This window comes from Artemia franciscana, chromosome 2, assembly GCF_032884065.1.
Source record: "Artemia franciscana chromosome 2, ASM3288406v1, whole genome shotgun sequence".
Classification (NCBI taxonomy): domain Eukaryota; kingdom Metazoa; phylum Arthropoda; class Branchiopoda; order Anostraca; family Artemiidae; genus Artemia; species Artemia franciscana.
In genome coordinates, this window is record NC_088864.1 from 55,526,213 (window position 1) to 55,544,958 (window position 18,746).

Here is an 18,746-nt window from a genome sequence, read left to right on the forward strand (position 1 = left end):
AACTCTATTTTTCGACTTTTTTCGCCTAAAAAATACAATTTTCGTTGTAACCCGATTTTCTTGAATGAAAGTGTGGTTCTGACGTAGAATCACGAGCTGAGACCGAAAATAGAATCAAATAGGTTGCTCACTGAACCAGAAAAAAAATCATTTTTTAGAAAATAATTAGGGAAAGTGAATTACAAACCGAACTGGTTTTCAGTGGTCAGTATCGTAAATCACACTTAAAACACTCTTCGTATACTATTTAGGGTCAACCCATAGTGTCTAATCTTCACAGTCTATTAAATAGAATCAATCTTATAAAAAATACAAAATAGAGAATCAGATTCGGACTAGTTTCACAACTTCTTCATTTGGAATGGATTAACGACTAGGGTTCTAGGTTCTCTTCATCATTGTTGCTGTCGATTTTTGGGGAGTTGGGACACATTGTTCCCTTGCAGGTTCTGCATGCTGAAGTACAAACTAAGCCGTTTTTAAAGCAGCTACACCTCGCTGAACTACACTGTAAACGACAGGAGCACTTCACAATCTTTAGGAGCACACGTGGGGCTGGTGGGAGGTCAGTTGTTAATGGGTACAAGAAGTCATCTTTATTCCTCCATCCCCATTCCTCGGCTTTCTGTTCCGGATCAGTCTCCCCGTTCCATACCTGAACTTGATAAAAAACTCTATAGCTATGAAACTTGGCTGCATCAGAAGTTGGTGGCAGATGTTCTGGGTGAACAAAAGTTTGCCGTTGTCACTTTCTTTTCAAAAACTTCTCTGCGGAGTTTGTTCAAGTTCCCTCCTTTCGACGAACCGTATATGATCAGCAGGGCGTCTTCACCAGTGGTCTTGATTTCCTCCTTCGAAGCGGACTTCTGCATGAACACTGCAGCTGATTTTCGGAAATCATTGTCTTCCATCGGCCTCTTCAGTGCAAGACCTTTTCCCACACCGTGGATTCGCGAAGTAGAGTCACAGCCTAACAGGGCGTCAGCAAAAGGATCAGATGACAAGTACCTTGTCCCAGCTTCTCTTTCAGGGTGTGTATGTCCCATATTTGGGGAGCTTTATTCGACTTTGGCTCAGGTGCGAAGAATAGTTTCTTGCTTGACAAGTCACAGTGGTAGCATAAGAGAACCAATAGGTCGGTATCGTCCCCAACTACGGAAGTGTCGTGATACTGTGAAGAAGCAACAGCAGCTTCCACAATCGGGACATCTGCGTCACCTGATGCCTGGGAGACAGAGACACCCTTTGCACGGAGATGATCAGCCAAAGCGCAGATAAATCTGGCTTTGTTTTTCTTGCAAGATAAGAACTCTTCTTTCTTCACCTTGAGCTGCATATCTGCTGTGAAGAGGATCTCACGGCCAACTGTATGACTCCTCTGCGAGTGAGCCATATCTTTTATGGAAGCCCCACCATCGTAGCCGTCGAAAACGATAGTGGCAGAAGGGTACTTTCCTGTCACGTAAGTTGCATAATGGTCTAGAATCTCCAGGTATCTTTCATTTTTTGTCCATGGTATCCTGTGCAGCAGAGCTCCTCCGTCTAGGATATATCGAGTGCCTTCGGGGAGGGGAAATGAATGCTTCTCAAGGTTGCACGCCTGGGCTATGGCCTTCACAAGTTCTGGTTTGTTCGCAGTCCGGAGCATGCAGGAGCTGTCAAAAAGTTACGCTGGGTAGGAACACAGCTCGTGTTGAAAGTGCTTAGTTTCCGTAAGATTGATCCTTTTCGCGATCATGATAAACCTCTGAAAAAGAAGAGTCGGGTCTAGTCGTTTGCAGTCTCCGCTTGGACTTTGCTTGGTCGTCAACTGGATTGCATGTTGTTTTCGTCGAAACACAAAGTCAGAGACCAGCTGTCCAGACATGGCGTCAATGACTTTTAGGCCAACATCTTTGGTAGAATCAACGTTGGCAGACGGATAGGCAGTTAGACCATTTGCTATGCTTCTTAACTGAACATCTCCCTCAAATGGTGAACCCCTTTCCAGAAACTCGATAATCGTCTGCGTATCTTTGCAGTCTCTCAGTTACTTCGGCTCTGACATCACCTTGTGCTGATCGCTTGTAACGTACAGAATTTGTGAGATACGTTCCATCAGAAGGTTTACTGTAGAGCAGACTGGTCGCGACAAAACCCATAAGGACCTCTGAGCCTCTGTCATGCCGCTGCCATTGGTAAGGCCACCAGAGGTTTTAAGAGAGCATATAAGCTCCTGTTCAATGACAAGATCTGTGGAGAGTCCAGCCCAGAATCTATCAGAAGGTCTTACTACATGCATGCCACTCTGGAAAGCCTGGTAGACCGTAGGATGGGTATCTTCGAGCTTGTCTATTCGCTGGAGGTAAAGATGGCATGATTTTGTATAGTGGTTGTGTCCTGCAGCCGCCAGGTAAGGTAACATGTCTGAGGTAGACTTCAAATGGAGCTCCCATGACCCAGATCGTTCTCCTTTTACAAAGTTTCGTATAATCGCAACCAAAGCTTTGATGTTCGACACTGGAGCAGTTCTTTTCTGTTACTGCTGATGAATTCCTGTTTTTTTTTCTAAGGAAGGATTGCCTTCTGCAACCTCAGCAACTACTTCCTTATTCATCAGTTTTTCGTATAGGTTTCTGAGTTCCACAATTTATTTGGATTGTAGTCTTGGCTCATCAACACTAGCTTGGTTGTCGGCAAAAACCTCAGGAAGCAGAATGGCGTGTAGCGCAGCGTCAATAAGTAAATGTCCACGTACTGCTCTAGCGATCGCTTTTCCGCTGAGAAGGTGGGGAACAGTATTGGACGCATACACGTGTTCAAGAACCTCTCTGAGTTCTGACCCATCCATGATGTAACCCACTGCTCCAGGAAAACTCGTCATGGTATGGAATCCGCCAAGTTTCAGGACGACTTTTGAAAGTGCACTTCCTGGTGAAGCCGCTTCGACCATTTTAATGGCTTTCCACCACAAGGGTTGGTCAAAGGTTACGACGGGAGTAAATCCATGTCACATGGCCTGGTCTACAATAAAAAGCAAAGTGGAGTAAATACAGGTGTCGTCACTAGCTGGGAGATCGATCATTGGGAGGAAAACAATAGACGATTTCCCTGGGTGATTCCCCACCATAAGTGCTTACTGTGTGCCATTCCAGCCTGGTCTTGGAGTTTTCAGGTACCAGGAGGAATGCCAGAGGATTTCAAGGGTAGAGTTAGCAACTGGTTGGAAATCTCTCAGACATTCATATCCGATTCGCGAGAGTATGGAATCGTCTGATTTATGGTGCACAATGCGTATCTTTTGAGCATTTCTTATGTCATAGGCAGTGGTATTAATCCTAGGAATTCGTATTCTAGCAGAAGTTGACGCTGGTGTCACAGAGGCAATGGTACCCATACCGTGGAAAGTATTGTTGCCATCGAGAGTGCAGATATCATGATCAACGTTGTCGGCAACGTGGTGAATAAACCCGCCAGGGAGAATTTCATCCAGATCGTCAACTACCCTGATGGCTGAACATCTTTCGAATCGTCGAACTTCATAGTACGACGAACAGAATCCCATTGCGTTCAGAGTATCGATTAGATATCGCGACGCAAAGTGATGATGGATCTGTACACCCAGACCTATTTGCAGAGGTGCAATTATAGCTTGTGGTCTAGCTGCTTGTATGATCGCATGACCAATACTAGCAATGTTGAGGTCTACGGTCTTCCCAACAAATATTTCCCGAAGAAGAAGTCTGAGGCTGTCAGGTACAAAGTTCACAGCTTCTGAAGTGGTTGACAGTGTTTCTAAAACGTCCTAGTCGTCTTTGTTTGTCTGCAGGCCTTCTATGTCGTTTTTCAACAGTTTCGCTGCAGTGCAAAGCAACTGTGCTTTTTCCTTCTCGGGATCTGCAAATTGTGATTCCACATGATACTGATTTAAGATTGATGACGCAGTATCTGTGAAAGTCACTATATTCGACTTTCCGTCAACAGTCGAGATCAGAATTCTAGTAACGAAGTGCTCGAAAATCTTTTTCTTCATATAAACATTGCTGTAAGGTTCAACATCCACTTCAAGAGCGTCACGCATCTTTTGAACTACATCACTGACTGTTGTCTGTTCTTCGTCATTCCTTTCAAGAAACTGCATGGACTATGGACTGCGGAACTAGTTTTCCACTCGACTTTCTGGCATTACTTGAGATCTTCGTCTAATTGATTTTTCAGTCAAATCTTCGGAATAAACTTTGAAATTTTTAAAACACTAAGTGATGAATGTGACGATTTTCATTTTTATTGCATTATGTAGCCTTCGAAGTATCTTATACTAGTGCCTGGTTCAAGTATTTTTACGAAAAACCGATCATTTGTTGAATAACAAGTGCCGATTGATTGTCTTTACAAAAATTACCGCAACGCATATTGATGACAGTGAAACTTTTTTGTTTTGCACCAAACACCCAATCTGACTTCATTTTCTGTCTCAGCTTGTCATTCTGGATCAGAATCATACTTCATTTCAAGAAAAACGGTCGGATGCTAAAATTAAATTTTTTTTCGGAAAACGTAAAAAAGAATCGCACTAAAAGCCAAAACACGGTTATTTTGCGTCGACTCAGAATATGTGAAAATGGATATGTTGTTCAGTTTTTTTCTCTACAAGATGGTGTAAGAATCATTTCTGTTGCAATTTGTTTCGGGTCAAACCTCCATTTGCCTGTACTATAGTGGCTTTGAATCTTTTGAATAACTCTCCATAGGTGTAGCAAAGTTTAAAAATAGGAGTCTACAGTAGTTGCTGCTCCTCGTAGCATCAACTCAGTACTGTCTCTTACTTGAAGTACTTTTACTTGAAGCACAACTTAAGTAAAATTTTCCAATACTTGTACTTGTACTTAAGTAAAAACTCTAGGATGTACTTATTACTTGATACTTACGTAAGATTACGAAATACTTATTACTTAAGATACTTTTAATTTACTTGTTTTTCAAATACTTTACCTTTTATACGAAAATTTTGTGTGTGTGTGCTTTGGCAAAGTACAAGAAAACATCACCTTTAGATTTAGAGCAAACTCAGATATAGCTTTTGTGTGTCTGTGCTTTGGCAATGTACAAGAAAACATCACCCTTTACATTTAGAGTAAACTCAGATATAGCTCCATGCCCTATTTTTGGATATGAAATAAGGTATTTGTTTTTGACGAAAAAAAAATTATAGTATGATTAACACTTGGTTTAATTTTTGTTTAAAAGTTATATAACAAAGAAAATTGAAATTAATTCACGGTTCACTGGTCGACAGTTTGCTAAAATCCCTTGTTTTGTGCTAAATGTTGCAATGTAGTCCATTTGGGCTTATATTTCTGACATTAGCGTTTAAGTTTTGTCATCTCGTCAACTGAACCAGATTTCTACCATTTCATGATCTTCAAGACCATATTATTGGTAAAACTACTGAAGCTATGAATCTTTGCCCATCTAAATGTTGTCTGCAATAAACAAGTCTAGGGAATTCTAGCTGGATCCAATGCAGTGGTATTTTGTCAAATTCGTTCCAGCAAATTCAGGTGTTCAGACGAATCTGACTTCAGATTTGTCACTCCATTCATAAGTTATAGACCCTACTAAATTAAAGGAAAACTCAACTTTCTTATGTCTTGAAACCCTCTCCCACTCGCCCTATTTGATATACGGTTTGCGATACCAGAGCTTGATATGAGCCCTGATCTTAGGCATCTTTGGTCTAGTTTTCATTTGGATCCGTTACTCCATTTGCAAGTTATACTAAATTAAACAGAAAACTTAAATTTTTCAGGAATTAAAACCTACTCCCCCTTATTAAATTTGAGCTAGGGTCTTTATCTCAAAAGTTGATATGTGTCATGGTCTTAGGCCTCTTTGGTTCAATTTTCATTCAGATCCATCATTCCAGTCGCAAGCTACTCTGAATTAAACGAAAAACTGTTTTTAGCAGGTAAAGCCCTCTCTCCCCTGTTTTATTTGAGCTAGGGTCTTCATTTTTCAACTTAATGTGTCTCATGATCCTTGGCACCAAATCTGGCCATCAAAATTTTCATCTACATCCAACCAGCGTTTCTTCCCCTATACGTGATTACACAGACGGACGGACAGACAGACAGACGGATGGACGGATTTTACAACGTCTTAGGTAGCCATGTTGGCTAATTGGATCCAAAAAAAGGAAAACAGTGGCATACCATCATCCAGGTATTATCACCTATTTGGATAGTGGAAAATATCCATCAAGATAAGTTTTTGAGATTTGTCTGTCTGTCCGCCCGTCTGTGCAATCGAGTATAGCGGGAGAACCGCCAGTCAGATCTGCATTGAAATTGAACTACTTGGACTAAAATTGAGCTTAATTAGGGCGATGGGGCTTTAAGTGTCAAAAAAAATTCGAGTTTTTCATTTAATTCATTGTAACTTGCATATGGAGTTGAATTTCGATGAAAATTGAATAAAGATGCCTAAGAGTATGATATGCATTGAGTTCTGGGATGGAGACCCAAGCTCAACTAAAAGTTGAGTTTTTCATTTAATTCAGTGTAGCTTGCGAGAGATTGATGGATATCAGTGAAGATTGAACCAAAGGCGCCTAAGACCATGACAGGCATCAAGTTTTGAGATGAAAACCCTAGCTCAAATATAACGAGGGGGAGTGGGTTTTAAGTGCTGAAAAAGGTCAAGCTCTTGGTTTAATTTAGTATGACTTGCGAATGGAGCAACGGATCCAAATGAAAGCTAGACCAAAGATGACTAGGATCAGGGCTCATATCGAGCTCTGATATCACAAGCCCTATCTAAAATAGGGTGAGGGATAGGAGGTTTCAAGTTTTAAGAAATTCGAGTTTTCCTTTAGTTTAGTAGGGCCTATAACTACTTCCACCTCTGGCTCACCCAAAGCCTGGAAACAACCCTTTTCCAAAATAAGTCATACTGAAGCCAACCTTCAACCAAATATTCCATCCCCAGAGAAAAATTACTTTGTATGGCACTTGGTATTTGCCAAGTGACATACAATGATCGCAAATTTTGTAGGTCTGTCGGTCTGTCAGTCTTCCCCGATTCGACCATCTGGGGGGGGGGAGTGGGACGACGGTTAATTTGAAAAATTAGATCGGATCTTAATTAAATTTGATATTTAGAAGGATATAATGTCTTAGAGCTCTTACTTTAAATTCCGACCGGATCAGGCGACATTGGAGAGGGAAACCTAAAATCTTGGGAAATGCTTAGGGTGGAGGGATAGGGATGAAACTTGGTGGGAAGAATAAGCACAAGTCCTAGATACGTGATTGACATAACCGAAATGGATTCGCTCTCTTTGAGCGAGTTGGAGGGGGTGTTAATTCGGAAAATTGCAAAAATTGAGGTATTTTTAACTTAAGAGCGGGTGACCGTTCGTGAGGTATTTTTGAATTTGATATTAAGAAGGAACTCGTGTCTCAGATCTCTTATTTTAAGCTCCGACTAGTTCTGGTGACATTGGGGGAGATTTGGAGGGGAAAACCGGAAATCTTGGAAAACACTTAGAGTGGAGAGATCGGGATGAAACTTGGTGGGTAGAATAAGCAAATGTTGTAGATATGTGATTGACGAAACCAGACTGGATCCACTCTCTTTGGGGTAGTTAGGGGGCTCCAGTGCTTTGGCGAGTTCGGTACTTCTGGACGTGAAAGGACAATGAAAATTGGTAGGCGTGTCAGGGACCTGCACAAATTGACTTGATAAAGTTGATTTCCCCGATTCCACCATCGGGGGGGGGGCGGGAGGTGAAGGGAGAGGAAAAATGAGGTATTTTTAACTTGCGAGTGGGTGATCGGATCATAATGAATTTTTATATTTAAAAGGACCTTGTGTCTCAGAGCTTTTATTTTAAATGCCGACCAGCATTAAGCCTCTGATTTTTCTTTTAAATTAATCTATTGATTCTTATAATTTTGCTAGAGCTCATGCCATATGCGCTCTTGGCTCTTACGACCTCGTCAGGAGTTCCATATGAGGTCTTAGTTCTTGTTTTATTCCTTTTTTCTCAGAAGATTTTCGACTTAGTCTCATGGTTTTTACCACTTCATTGTGTGAAAACTGCTGCTAGAAATAGATAGGCTGCAACTTCTGCCGTATTGTCTTCTAGTATATTTAAATGTGTGCTTGCATCGTGCCTGAGTCCCCTTATAACTTCTGTTTCTTACAGTAATATTGGTTTGTCTTCTGTTGCATATGCAGACGACGTTCTTCTTGTTGCCCGGACCCGCCGTGGATTGCTTTCCAATCTTACTCTATTAATTAATGAACTATCTAAGATTGGACTGTCAGTTAATGCGTCTAAATGTGAGTTTATTTGTTTTAATAGCCCTTATGCAGTCGCTCCATTCGTTGCTGGGACTGCAATTCTGCCATGTTCTTCTTTAGTTAGTTGGCTTGGTCTGTGTTTCGGTCCAACACTTTCCACTACCTTTTCATCCCTAGTGAATCAAGCCGTGAAAAACCTACGCGTCGCTTACGGAAAAATATCCCCAAACTAAAGCCGTTACAACCGCAACGGTTTGTGCATGATTTACAACACTTATTACCCCCCTGTGCTTTTGTTTTCTATCAGGCATGGCTCAGCTGTTTCGTAAGAAAAATCCCCATACTCTACGTGCGGCTTATTTTAGATAATGCAAATTCCTCCTCCGGCTTCCTATATGTCACCAAAACAGAAAAATAATTGCTCTATTTGGTTTAATAGATATGCCTTCTTGGATTTGGTATTCCAGGGATGATTTATGTAAAACGACTATCTACTTTATTCACGTTTACGACCCTCTGCAGCCTTTTTTCCATATTGAGACTGGTTAATTAGTCCATGTTGTCTTTTGTTAGTTTGAATTTTTTTTTCTTGCTGTTTATCATTTTTGTTTTTGTTTATTTATAATATTCCGTACTTTGCATTTTTTATATATTTTTACGGATAATAAAGTTCATTCATTGATTCATTCTGCAGCTTGACCAGCCGTATGGAATGCATGTGAATCAGCGGGCTTACTGCAGGCCCGTGATTTTATAATATATGTATGTAGGGAGTTTTACCGACCATCTGAATTGACTACACAGCATGCGGCTTGCTTGAGTGAAAACCAGCCAAAGGATATAGATGTCAAACATTTTCATAGCGTGTCTGAAATTTAACTTCAAAACTTGAGGTAGTTTCCTTGTAAAGGTGCCGAGGGCGAGACATGTCATCAATTGATTTTTGATTATCGAGCTTTGATTTCTCTTATTAAAAAAGTCTGCAACTGACTCACTTGGCTCCTTACTTTTAAATTTGAGTTTTTTGTTGTTAAGGTTTTTACTTATTGAATGAGAGAATGAACTATTTTATTACCTTTTATCTGTTTTAAAGCCAATCCAAAGTTTATATTTCCATTTTCAATATTTTTTCCACCATTCCGACATGTTTCAGAATAATCCTGTATTTTTTTAAATGTGCCAGATTTGACTGAACACTAATCGCCAGAAGTTTAACTCTATGCGCACTGTATTAATCCTGTCATGTGATCTGTCTGATCCAATCAGAAGTTTTTTGACTGCACTTAATTGTTTTGTTAGTATTTTTCTTTCAAGCCGTTGTGTTGAAAATTGGTTTAGATTATTTTTTGGACTTTATTACCAGCCAAACAAGGGAAAAAATATTTTCAATATTTGTTTTTATCATTCCCAAATGTTTCAGAATAACCGTGTATTTTTTCAAACGTGCCAGATTTGAAAGCTTTGATCACCAGAAGTTCAACTCTACGTGCACTGTGTTAATCCTGTCATGTGATCTGTCTGATCCAATCAGGAGTTTTTTGACTGCACTTAATCGTTTTGAAAGTCTTTTGCTTTCAAGCCGTTGTGTTGAAAATTGGTTCAGATTATTTCTTGGAGTTCGTTGGGTGTGTACCAGCCAAACAATGGAAAACAATACTTTCAATATTTTTTCCATCATTCCCACATGTTTCAGAATAACCGTGTATTTTTTTCAAGCCTGCCAGATTTGATTGAACACTAATCGCCATAAGTTCAACTCTACGTGCACTGTGTTAATCCTGTCATGTGATATGTCTGATCCAATCAATTGTTTTTTGACTCCACTTAATTGTTTTAATATTCTTTTCCTTTCAAGCCGTTGTGTTGAAAATTGGTTAAGATTATTTTCTTGGGCTTCATTGGGTGTGTACCAGCCGAACAAGGGAAACGGTTAAAAACGATAAAACGGAAATTCTGGTTCTTGATTAAGATTTCCAAGAGAGGAATGACAGTGGACATTTTATAGGCAAGGGAAGGGGCTAAGAAGCCTTCAGAATGGCTTTAAAAAAAGGTAGCATGGGCTTTATATCAGATATATATATATGTATATATATATATATATATATATATATATATATATATATATATATATATATATATATATATATATATATATAAATACTTGAAGTACAACTTGAAGTAATACTTAAGTACAATTTTGGCAAGTACGTCATATTTGATATTTAAGTAAGAATTTGGAAAGTACTTATTACTTGATATTTAAGTAAAGAAACAATGAGTACTTAATACTTGATACTTAAGTAAAAATTTGGAGTACCTGTTGCAGCACTGCATCAACTCCACAAGTAATGCACATTTTTGGTCCCAAATGCCTTTGAAAACAATGACAATGACGTTGACAATGACAATGACAACAATCAAAACAATGACATTCCTAACGTTTATATTGGATAATAGCGCTCACTTAAAGCCATATTGTAAAAGAAATTGGGCTCCATATTATAAAAGAAATCAATCTATGATTAACAAAAAAAGCCAGTCCTGGAAAGGGTAAATTTATGATTTTCTTGCGCAATGATCTCACGCACCCTCAAATAACAAGCACAAACTTCTCTTATGCATAATTTTTGAAGTCATGGTAAGAATTCTAAATATAAGAAATAGGTAATTCACCCCACGGAACAGCCGTACAACAGGTGAGAGTAAATTTACGAAGAAAGATAATATACTTTTAAAGGTATCTGATGTCTAAAAATATATTTGCAACGCTGATATGGATTATAGGACAGGAATTACTTCCTGATTAATTATTAGATATGATTTTTTTTATTTTTCTTTCAGAAAATGTAATAATAATAGCATTTTTTCAAATATAAAATTACTTTTCTTATGTAGTATTTGTTTATTAAGTTTCATTTTGTGTTATTCTATTTGACTTACCTTTTTTTTTAGTAATGGCACTTGTTTCTTCCCTTTTCTTTCTCTTCATCAATGACCTTTAAAGCTTTCCCCCTTTATCAGTGGACACACACGCAGGTGGATTCTTGACTCTCTCTTGACTCCCCAAATTGCTACCCGGATTTGTTTTCCATAAATTTTCAATATGATACGCCTCTTTTTTTGTGTTTTCGAATTTTGGCCCCTTCTCTTCGAATATCTATTGGCTGTTAATATCCTGTTTATTTGTTATCTATAATACTGTAGATAATTTACTAGAAACTGGTGAAAGTGGTTTAACAAAAGTCAATTTTACCTGAGAAATGGGACCGAGAAGCTTGGCATACAGACTGTTCACCATTGCAATTCCGAAAGGATACCCTATTGAGGTAAACATGTATCCAATGTAGAATTGCTCAACTTTGACCGCTGGTGTAAACTCGCACCAGGGTTGCTCGTCATATGGACATCCTATAAGTAAAAAAAAAAAAAAAAAAATCATAAATTTTTTGAGTGTAGCCTATTTGATCCCGTTTATGAAGTCAGCAAACTCGCAGACCCATAGCTTGCTCTGCCTACCTGTAAGAGTTTCCAGCAGATATATCGGCCAAAGTTTTTCAAAAAAGATTTATTGTCTACATTGAGTTTTCCTTTTCACCACAGTTTTTTTTTTTTTTTTTAGTGAATCGTATTTATTGGAATATAGTTAGCGATCTTTATTTGCAAAAAAAAATTGAGCTAAAAAATTCTTTTTAAAAGTCAAAACCCAACAGAAAACGCGAATAGTACCTCCAATAAAACAAATCTGCTGGGATATCATAGGGACATGCCTAAATAATAAAAAGCTTCCCTTGAATACAGTGTCACATTCCAAATACTAATTAAACTAGAAATTGGGCGTTATTCATGCAAATGTAGATTTGAAGTCAAGGAGGGCATTTTATTTTTGAAGGCGGAAAATTTAAGAAATTTCCCATTCTAGTGAACAAAACCCATCTTGGAAAGCAAAAACTGTTTTTGTCCCGGGGAGGACAATTTTATGGATTACGGGGCGCGCTGTCTTAAAGAAAAAAAAAACAAATAAGAGAATGAAAAGTGCACTTCACAAGTGCATTTATTAACCATCTTGTATATATATATATATAAAATATATAATATATATCACGTTATTGTAATTACATAAGGTTATTGTAATTTTACTACATGGCGTCATTTGCAAAAACCAAAATTAAGGCTCTTAACGAATTTTCTCAGACTTTTGACCTATCCAGATCATATTTTATGCGAGAATTCCCCAAGATACCACTTTTCTTGTGATTGCTGTAGCGAGCTCTTCAAACAATTTGAAAGTTTCCGAATGCTGAAAGCTTGAAGGCATTTCGAGTTTCAAAAACCGTCTCTAGTTTAAGCTTTTAAAATATTACACCGAAAAAAAATATTTTTGCTTCTTCATCCGCTTTTTTAGTTTCTTCTTTTTAAGCATCCTTTAGTTTCTGTTTTGAATTAAGACATTAGAATAGGCAGTTAAAAATTCCCCTTTTTATTATCTTTTATTATAAAAAAAATTAAGCTAATGTAAAAGCCTCCGGCACCTAAACATATTGGGTTCCGCTTAAAAATGTTCAAAAAAAGAAAGCGTTCTGGCGGTAAATATCCGACTTATAAAAGGGACACTAGAAGTTAGCATGCTGGTGAGAGGTTATTATACCGCATCAACAGATTTGTTTCAGTTTTTACCTGGACTGACAGTTTCATTGCTTCCGCCGCAGCCTCCACTCCCACCAGCTTTCAGATGGAAAAATTCTGGCATAGATTGAGATTCTCCATAGAGCATCAGCATGGTTGGTACATCGTAGGCACGGTCGTGATGCACTTCGCTGATTGTATCGTCTTGAATAAAATTGATTGGAATAAATAAATAGAATAAGCTATGTATAAGGGATGGGCAGATGCACCATTTTGAATCTGGCTTTTTCAAAAAAAGGGGTTAGTCTTGATAAGTTATTTCTTGATAAGAAAGATAGTCTTGATAAGTTATTTTCAATTCGTAAACTCAAAAAAAAAATAGATTGGCTCAGATATCAAGTGGCACATTAAACGATATTCCGTGAGCTTAAACCTTTAATAAAAAATATGTCTATCGTTTGGAGCCTCCGAAAAGATTGTAAAAAGAACTAATTCTGTATAAATTTATAATTCATATTTTTATTACACCAGCAAGGTGGATTGTCTTTCTTTTTTAGGAACATTGCATCCCCAGGCCGTTTCGCCTATGGGAAAACTAGGCCTTCTGCCTCTTTTTCCAATTTATTATTTTTTTTTCATTTTTCAAAGGTTTATGTTTTATTCTGGGATTTAAGGACACTTTGCCATTTTTTTAAAGCCTGACTTTTCAACTCCAGCAAAGCCCTTTCTCCACATGCTATATAACTTGGGTTTTCAGGGACCCTTCCTTTCATTCCATTTCAGAACGTTTTTAAGGCAAGCCTCCTGGTCGCCTTTCTTTTTATTTAGACCTTTTCCCTTATATTTTATATTTTTTTGCATTATAGTTGAAATAAATTTGTTTGTCCCACGTTAATTCTGACTTAATCCCTCGGTAAGTTTGTTTTCTCTCGATCGATTTTTTTCTTTTTTGGCATTCTTGTTGATGAAAACTTATCTTTCAAACGACAATCTGATTTGATTAAAATAAAGATATGCAGGAGCATCGGTATTTTAAGGAAACTTAAACATAATCAAACAGTTCGTGGTAACGAACTGTAGTAAGGAGCGACCCGGCTCAATAGTAACCAAAACTCTAAAAAATGGAATTTTGATACCAATAGCTATATCAAAAGAATTGCATTTTAATGCTGGTTTTAAATATATAAGTTTCATCAAGTTTAGTCTTACCCATCAAAAGTTACGAGCCTGAGAAAATTTGCGTTATTTTAGAAAATAGGGGGAAACACCCCCTAAAAGTCATAGAATCTTAACGAAAATCACACCATCAGATTCAGCGTATCAGAGAACCCTATTTTAGAAGTTTCGAGCTCCTATCAACAAAAATGTGGAATTTTGCATTTTTTGCCAGAAGGCAGATCACGGATGCGTGTTTATTTGTTCTTTTGTTTTTTTTTTGGTTTTTTTTTCCCCAGGGGTGATCGTATCGACCCAGTTGTCCTATAATGTTGCAAGAGGGCTCATTCTAACGGAAATGAAAAGTTCTAGTGCCCTTTTTAAGTGACCAAAAAAATTGGAGGGCACCTAGGCCCCCTCCCACGCTAATTATTTTCCCAAAGTCAACGGATCCAAATTCTGAGATAGCCATTTTATTCAGCGTAGTCGAAAAACCTTATAACTATGTCTTTGGGGACGACTTACTCCCCCACAGTCCCCGTGGGAGGGGCAACAAGTTACAAACTTTGACCTGTGCTTACATATAGTAATGGTTATTGGGAAGTATACAGGCGTTTTCAGGAGGATTTTTTTGGTTGGGGGGAGGGGTTGAGAAGAGGGGGATATGCTGGGGGAACTTTCCATCGATAATTTGTCATGGGAGAAGAAAACTTCCATGAAGGGAGAGCAGGATTTACTAGCATTATTTAAAAAAAAATTAAAAAATAAATGTGAAAAAGCTTTTTCACCTGGAAGTAAGGAACAGCAATAAAACTTAAAACAAACAGAAATTATTACCCATATAAGGGGCTCACCTCCTTATGATACCTAGCTCTTTACGCTAAAGTATTTTTAGTAATTTCAACTATTTATTCTACGGCTTTTGTGATTCAGGGGTCATTCTTAATGAATTGGGATAAAATTTAAGCTTTAGTGTAAAGAGCGAGGTACTGACGATGGGGCGAATCCCCTCATATATGTAATAAAAACATGAGAATACAAAAGTTCTTTACGTAAGCTAATTTATAAGTTACGTAAATCTTTTACCAATAAAAAGATTCGTAAAAAATTAAAAGTTCTAGTTGCCTTTTTAATTAACCAAAAAATTGGAGGGCAACTAGGCTTCGCCCCCGCTCTTTTTTTCTCAAAATCATTCGATCAAAATTATGAGAAAGCCATTTAGCCCCCCCCCCAAAAAAATATGCAAAATTTCATTTTGATTATTCCTCTGCGGAGAGCCAAAATCAAAACATGCATTGATTCAAAAACGTTCAGAAATTAAATAAAAAAAACGAGTTTTTTTAACTGAAAGTAAGGAGCGACATTAAAACTTAAAACGCACAGAAATTACTTCGTATATGAAAGAGGTTGCATCCTCATCAACGCCCCGCTCTTTACGCTAAAGTTTTTTACTGTTTTAAAAAGAAGAATTGAGAGAAAGAGTCAAACTTTAGCGTAAAGAGCGGGGCGTTGATGAGGAAGCAGCCTCTTTCATATACGAAGTAATTTCTGTGCGTTTTAAGTTTTAATGTCGCTCCTTACTTTCAGTTAAAAAAACTCGTTTTTTTTATTTAATTTTCCTAGATCAATTTTCAAATTCCTTTTTCACTGTTTGACCCAATTTTACGTTTCTTAATGTCTAATAGTATAAATGTCGCCTTTCCTTTACTGTTAAAACCACTTTCTCATTTTTAAAATAAAGCAAGAAACCTCATTAAAGAAACTAATTGTTCAGGAGAAACTCACATTGAGTTTAGCCCAAATTTGAATTAATCGAAATACATCTGAAAACCTGCATGCGTATGATCATTCGATCACTACAAAACCGTGTTAATCAGCATGAGCTGAAACTAGGAGACATTGAACAGGAAGGGAGAAATGATTCCCTGCTATTCAACGGTGTCAAGCAGATTTCTTCACAAAGTGTTGGTGATGCTAAAAAACACGCATTGTTTGTAAAGATGGGCCTAACTAATATAGCAGTTTCAGACATAGTTAGTTTTAAGCGATTTAGTGATGGTTCAAATATTTCTCAAAGACCAGACAAAGTTGCCCCTGTCCTCGTTCAGTTTCGATCAAAAGAAATAGCCTCAGTTTCGATCAAGAGAATCTTACTAAACGAAAGCGTGATCTTCTGAGCGCTTTAAGAGATAAGTTTGGAATTCGCAGCGTGTGGTCCAATCAAGGCCATATTTTTTTGCGCGAAACCGGTACTGCTCCGATTAGGCGAATCTGGTCTATTGAAGACCTTATATAGTATTTTTGAAATGCGTTTAAAAATTGTTTTTCTTCCATTCTTCTTTATTTCTTTTCTATTATTCTTTCTTAATGGTATTCTTTTTTGCATTTTTTTACGCATATTTATATTTAATTTATTACTGAGATTCATTATTATCATTTCTTATCCCCATGATTTATCTGTCTTCCCTGTTTACTCTTCTTCCTCTTTTTTTTCCTGTGTAAACTGAAGTGTTACTTTTTGTTGTTTTTTTTTATGTGAAAAATGGTAACGTCTGATCAAAATCGTTTTAGTCTTCAGGATTATTTATCAAGAAATTGCTGGTGATGATGGTATAACGAGTGTTGACCTAAAGCCTATGAGGTAGAGTGGTTATATTCGGCTGTCGTATAATCAAGATATAAATGATAGGAGTCTGCGACTATGTTCTTGGACTGTCAACGTAACTACGAGTTACCTAGATATTTTAGAATTAATTGACCAATTTTCTTTTTCTTTTGATAGTATAGGATTATGTGAAACACCTCTTAGCTCAAACCAGTCGATATCTCTGTATTCATTTCCAGGTTATGATCTTCGTATCAAGAACCGAGTATTGATGGGTTGTGGTGGTGTTGGTTTCCTTGTGTGGAATGGGTTGGATTATCAGGGGAGGAATGATCTTAGTATATGGATGGAAGGTAAGGTTGAAGTTTTTCAATTGAATTTGATGGAAACAAGAATATAATTAGTATGGTGTATAAGCCGCCCAGTGCTCATTTGGATGATTTTGTGAGAGGAATAAGTCAGCTGATATCGAAAGTACCGTCTGGAGCAAGTCGTATTGTTATGGGTGATTTTAACTTTAACCTGATGGATTTATCTAGTCATAATGCTGATTTTTTAAATCTTATGATATCGAATGATCTATACCTGCTTGTGAGTGTACCCACGAGAATTACTGGACAGGGTTCAACCCTAATTGATAACATTTTCGTTCGATCTGCTGATTTGAAGCTTTGTTATGCTGATGTTGTGACTTTTCCTGGTTCTGGCCATCTTCCTTTGGTTGGTGTTTTGAAGTGTCAGTTAGGTAGACCCAGTAAAAAGAAAATAAAGACAAGGTTAATAAAAAAAGAGAATCTTCAAAAGTTTATGGAGGAAGTTAGTGTCATCGATTGGACATTTTCTGAAGAAAAATCCTCTACGAGAGCATTTGATAATCTTATGACTATTATTTTACCTATTTATGATACTACATGTCCCACTAAGGTAATGAAAGTGAAGAAACAGGAGCCCTGTAAGCCATGGATAACAAGTGAAATACTTGAAGAGAGAAAGAGAAGGATTGAGCTTTATCAAGCATATCTAGATGATAAAGTGATGCTTCGCTTGAACTGTTTAAAAAGCAACGCAATTTAGTGAACAAATTACGTCGCAAAGCTATGGCTGAATATTATGCTATAAAGTTTTCAAAGAGTAAAGGAAATATGAAAGAAACCTGGAAACTGATTAAAGAAGTGACTGGTGGGAATGCTGATATTGGGGGGGGGGTGAAGAACAACTTGAGGGCTTCGCCCGTGAAGATAAGAGTGGAATTGTAAATAAGTTTGATAGTTTTTTTCTTAAATATTGGTTGTAAAGTGCAAAATAGTGTAAAACCTAGATGTCAACAAGTTCAAGAACATATCATATGTGATAATAGAGGTTAGATTTTTGAATTAGCGTTTGATCCATGTACACGTGATGAAATGCTTAAAATAGTTAAATCTCTTAAATCAAATTCTGCTGGAGTAGACGGTTTATCTCTTCGAACGTTTTAAGCAATAATGCATTATATACTACCGTGCCTACTCTTCATCATTAGTCAGTCACTTGAAAAGGGCAGTTTTCCTGATCATCTAGAAGTTGCGAAAGTTATACCACTTTATAAAGGTTGCCCTAAAAAGGAAATTGAGATTTGGAGACCGATTTCTATTCTTCCATTGTTTTCTAAACTACTAGAAAAAGGGGTTCAAAATCGTCTATATGGCTTCCTACACGCTAATAGTTCACTGAGTGAGACCCAATTTGGATTTCCCAAAGGGTACTCGACGACGAATGCTCTACAACATCTTGTGGAATCAGTGAATAGTGGTATAGACAGAGGTGAAACACCATTGTCTATATTTATTGATATTCGCAAAGCATTCGATACAGTTGACTTTCGAACACTACTAAGTCGGATCGATCGTTAGGTGTCCGCGGAAAGTGCTTGAAATGGTTTGAAAGCTATCTCACCTTTCAAAGTAGTTTTGAGTGATGTGAACTCAGTAGCATTTCCAGTGATGTGTGGAATACCACAAGGTTCAGTGTTGGGTCTGCTTCTCTACCTTATCTATGTTGATCTCATGCGTTTTTACCTGAAAGATGTGTGTTTTACCTC

General features: G+C 37.6%; 1 protein-coding gene across 2 annotated transcripts in view; it reads right to left on the reverse strand.

Annotated features, from left to right (window-relative positions):
- Positions 1-18,746, reverse strand: part of LOC136043795 (major facilitator superfamily domain-containing protein 8-like) — a 101,796-nt gene that overhangs the window by 17,002 nt on the left and 66,048 nt on the right. For both annotated transcript variants that reach the window (XM_065728713.1, XM_065728712.1), the window contains exons 9-10: positions 12,961-13,113; positions 11,540-11,694 (exon numbers count right to left, since the gene is read on the reverse strand). In XM_065728713.1, the coding sequence (XP_065584785.1) occupies positions 11,540-11,694; positions 12,961-13,113 (308 nt within the window). The remainder of the gene's footprint in view (positions 1-11,539; positions 11,695-12,960; positions 13,114-18,746) is intronic.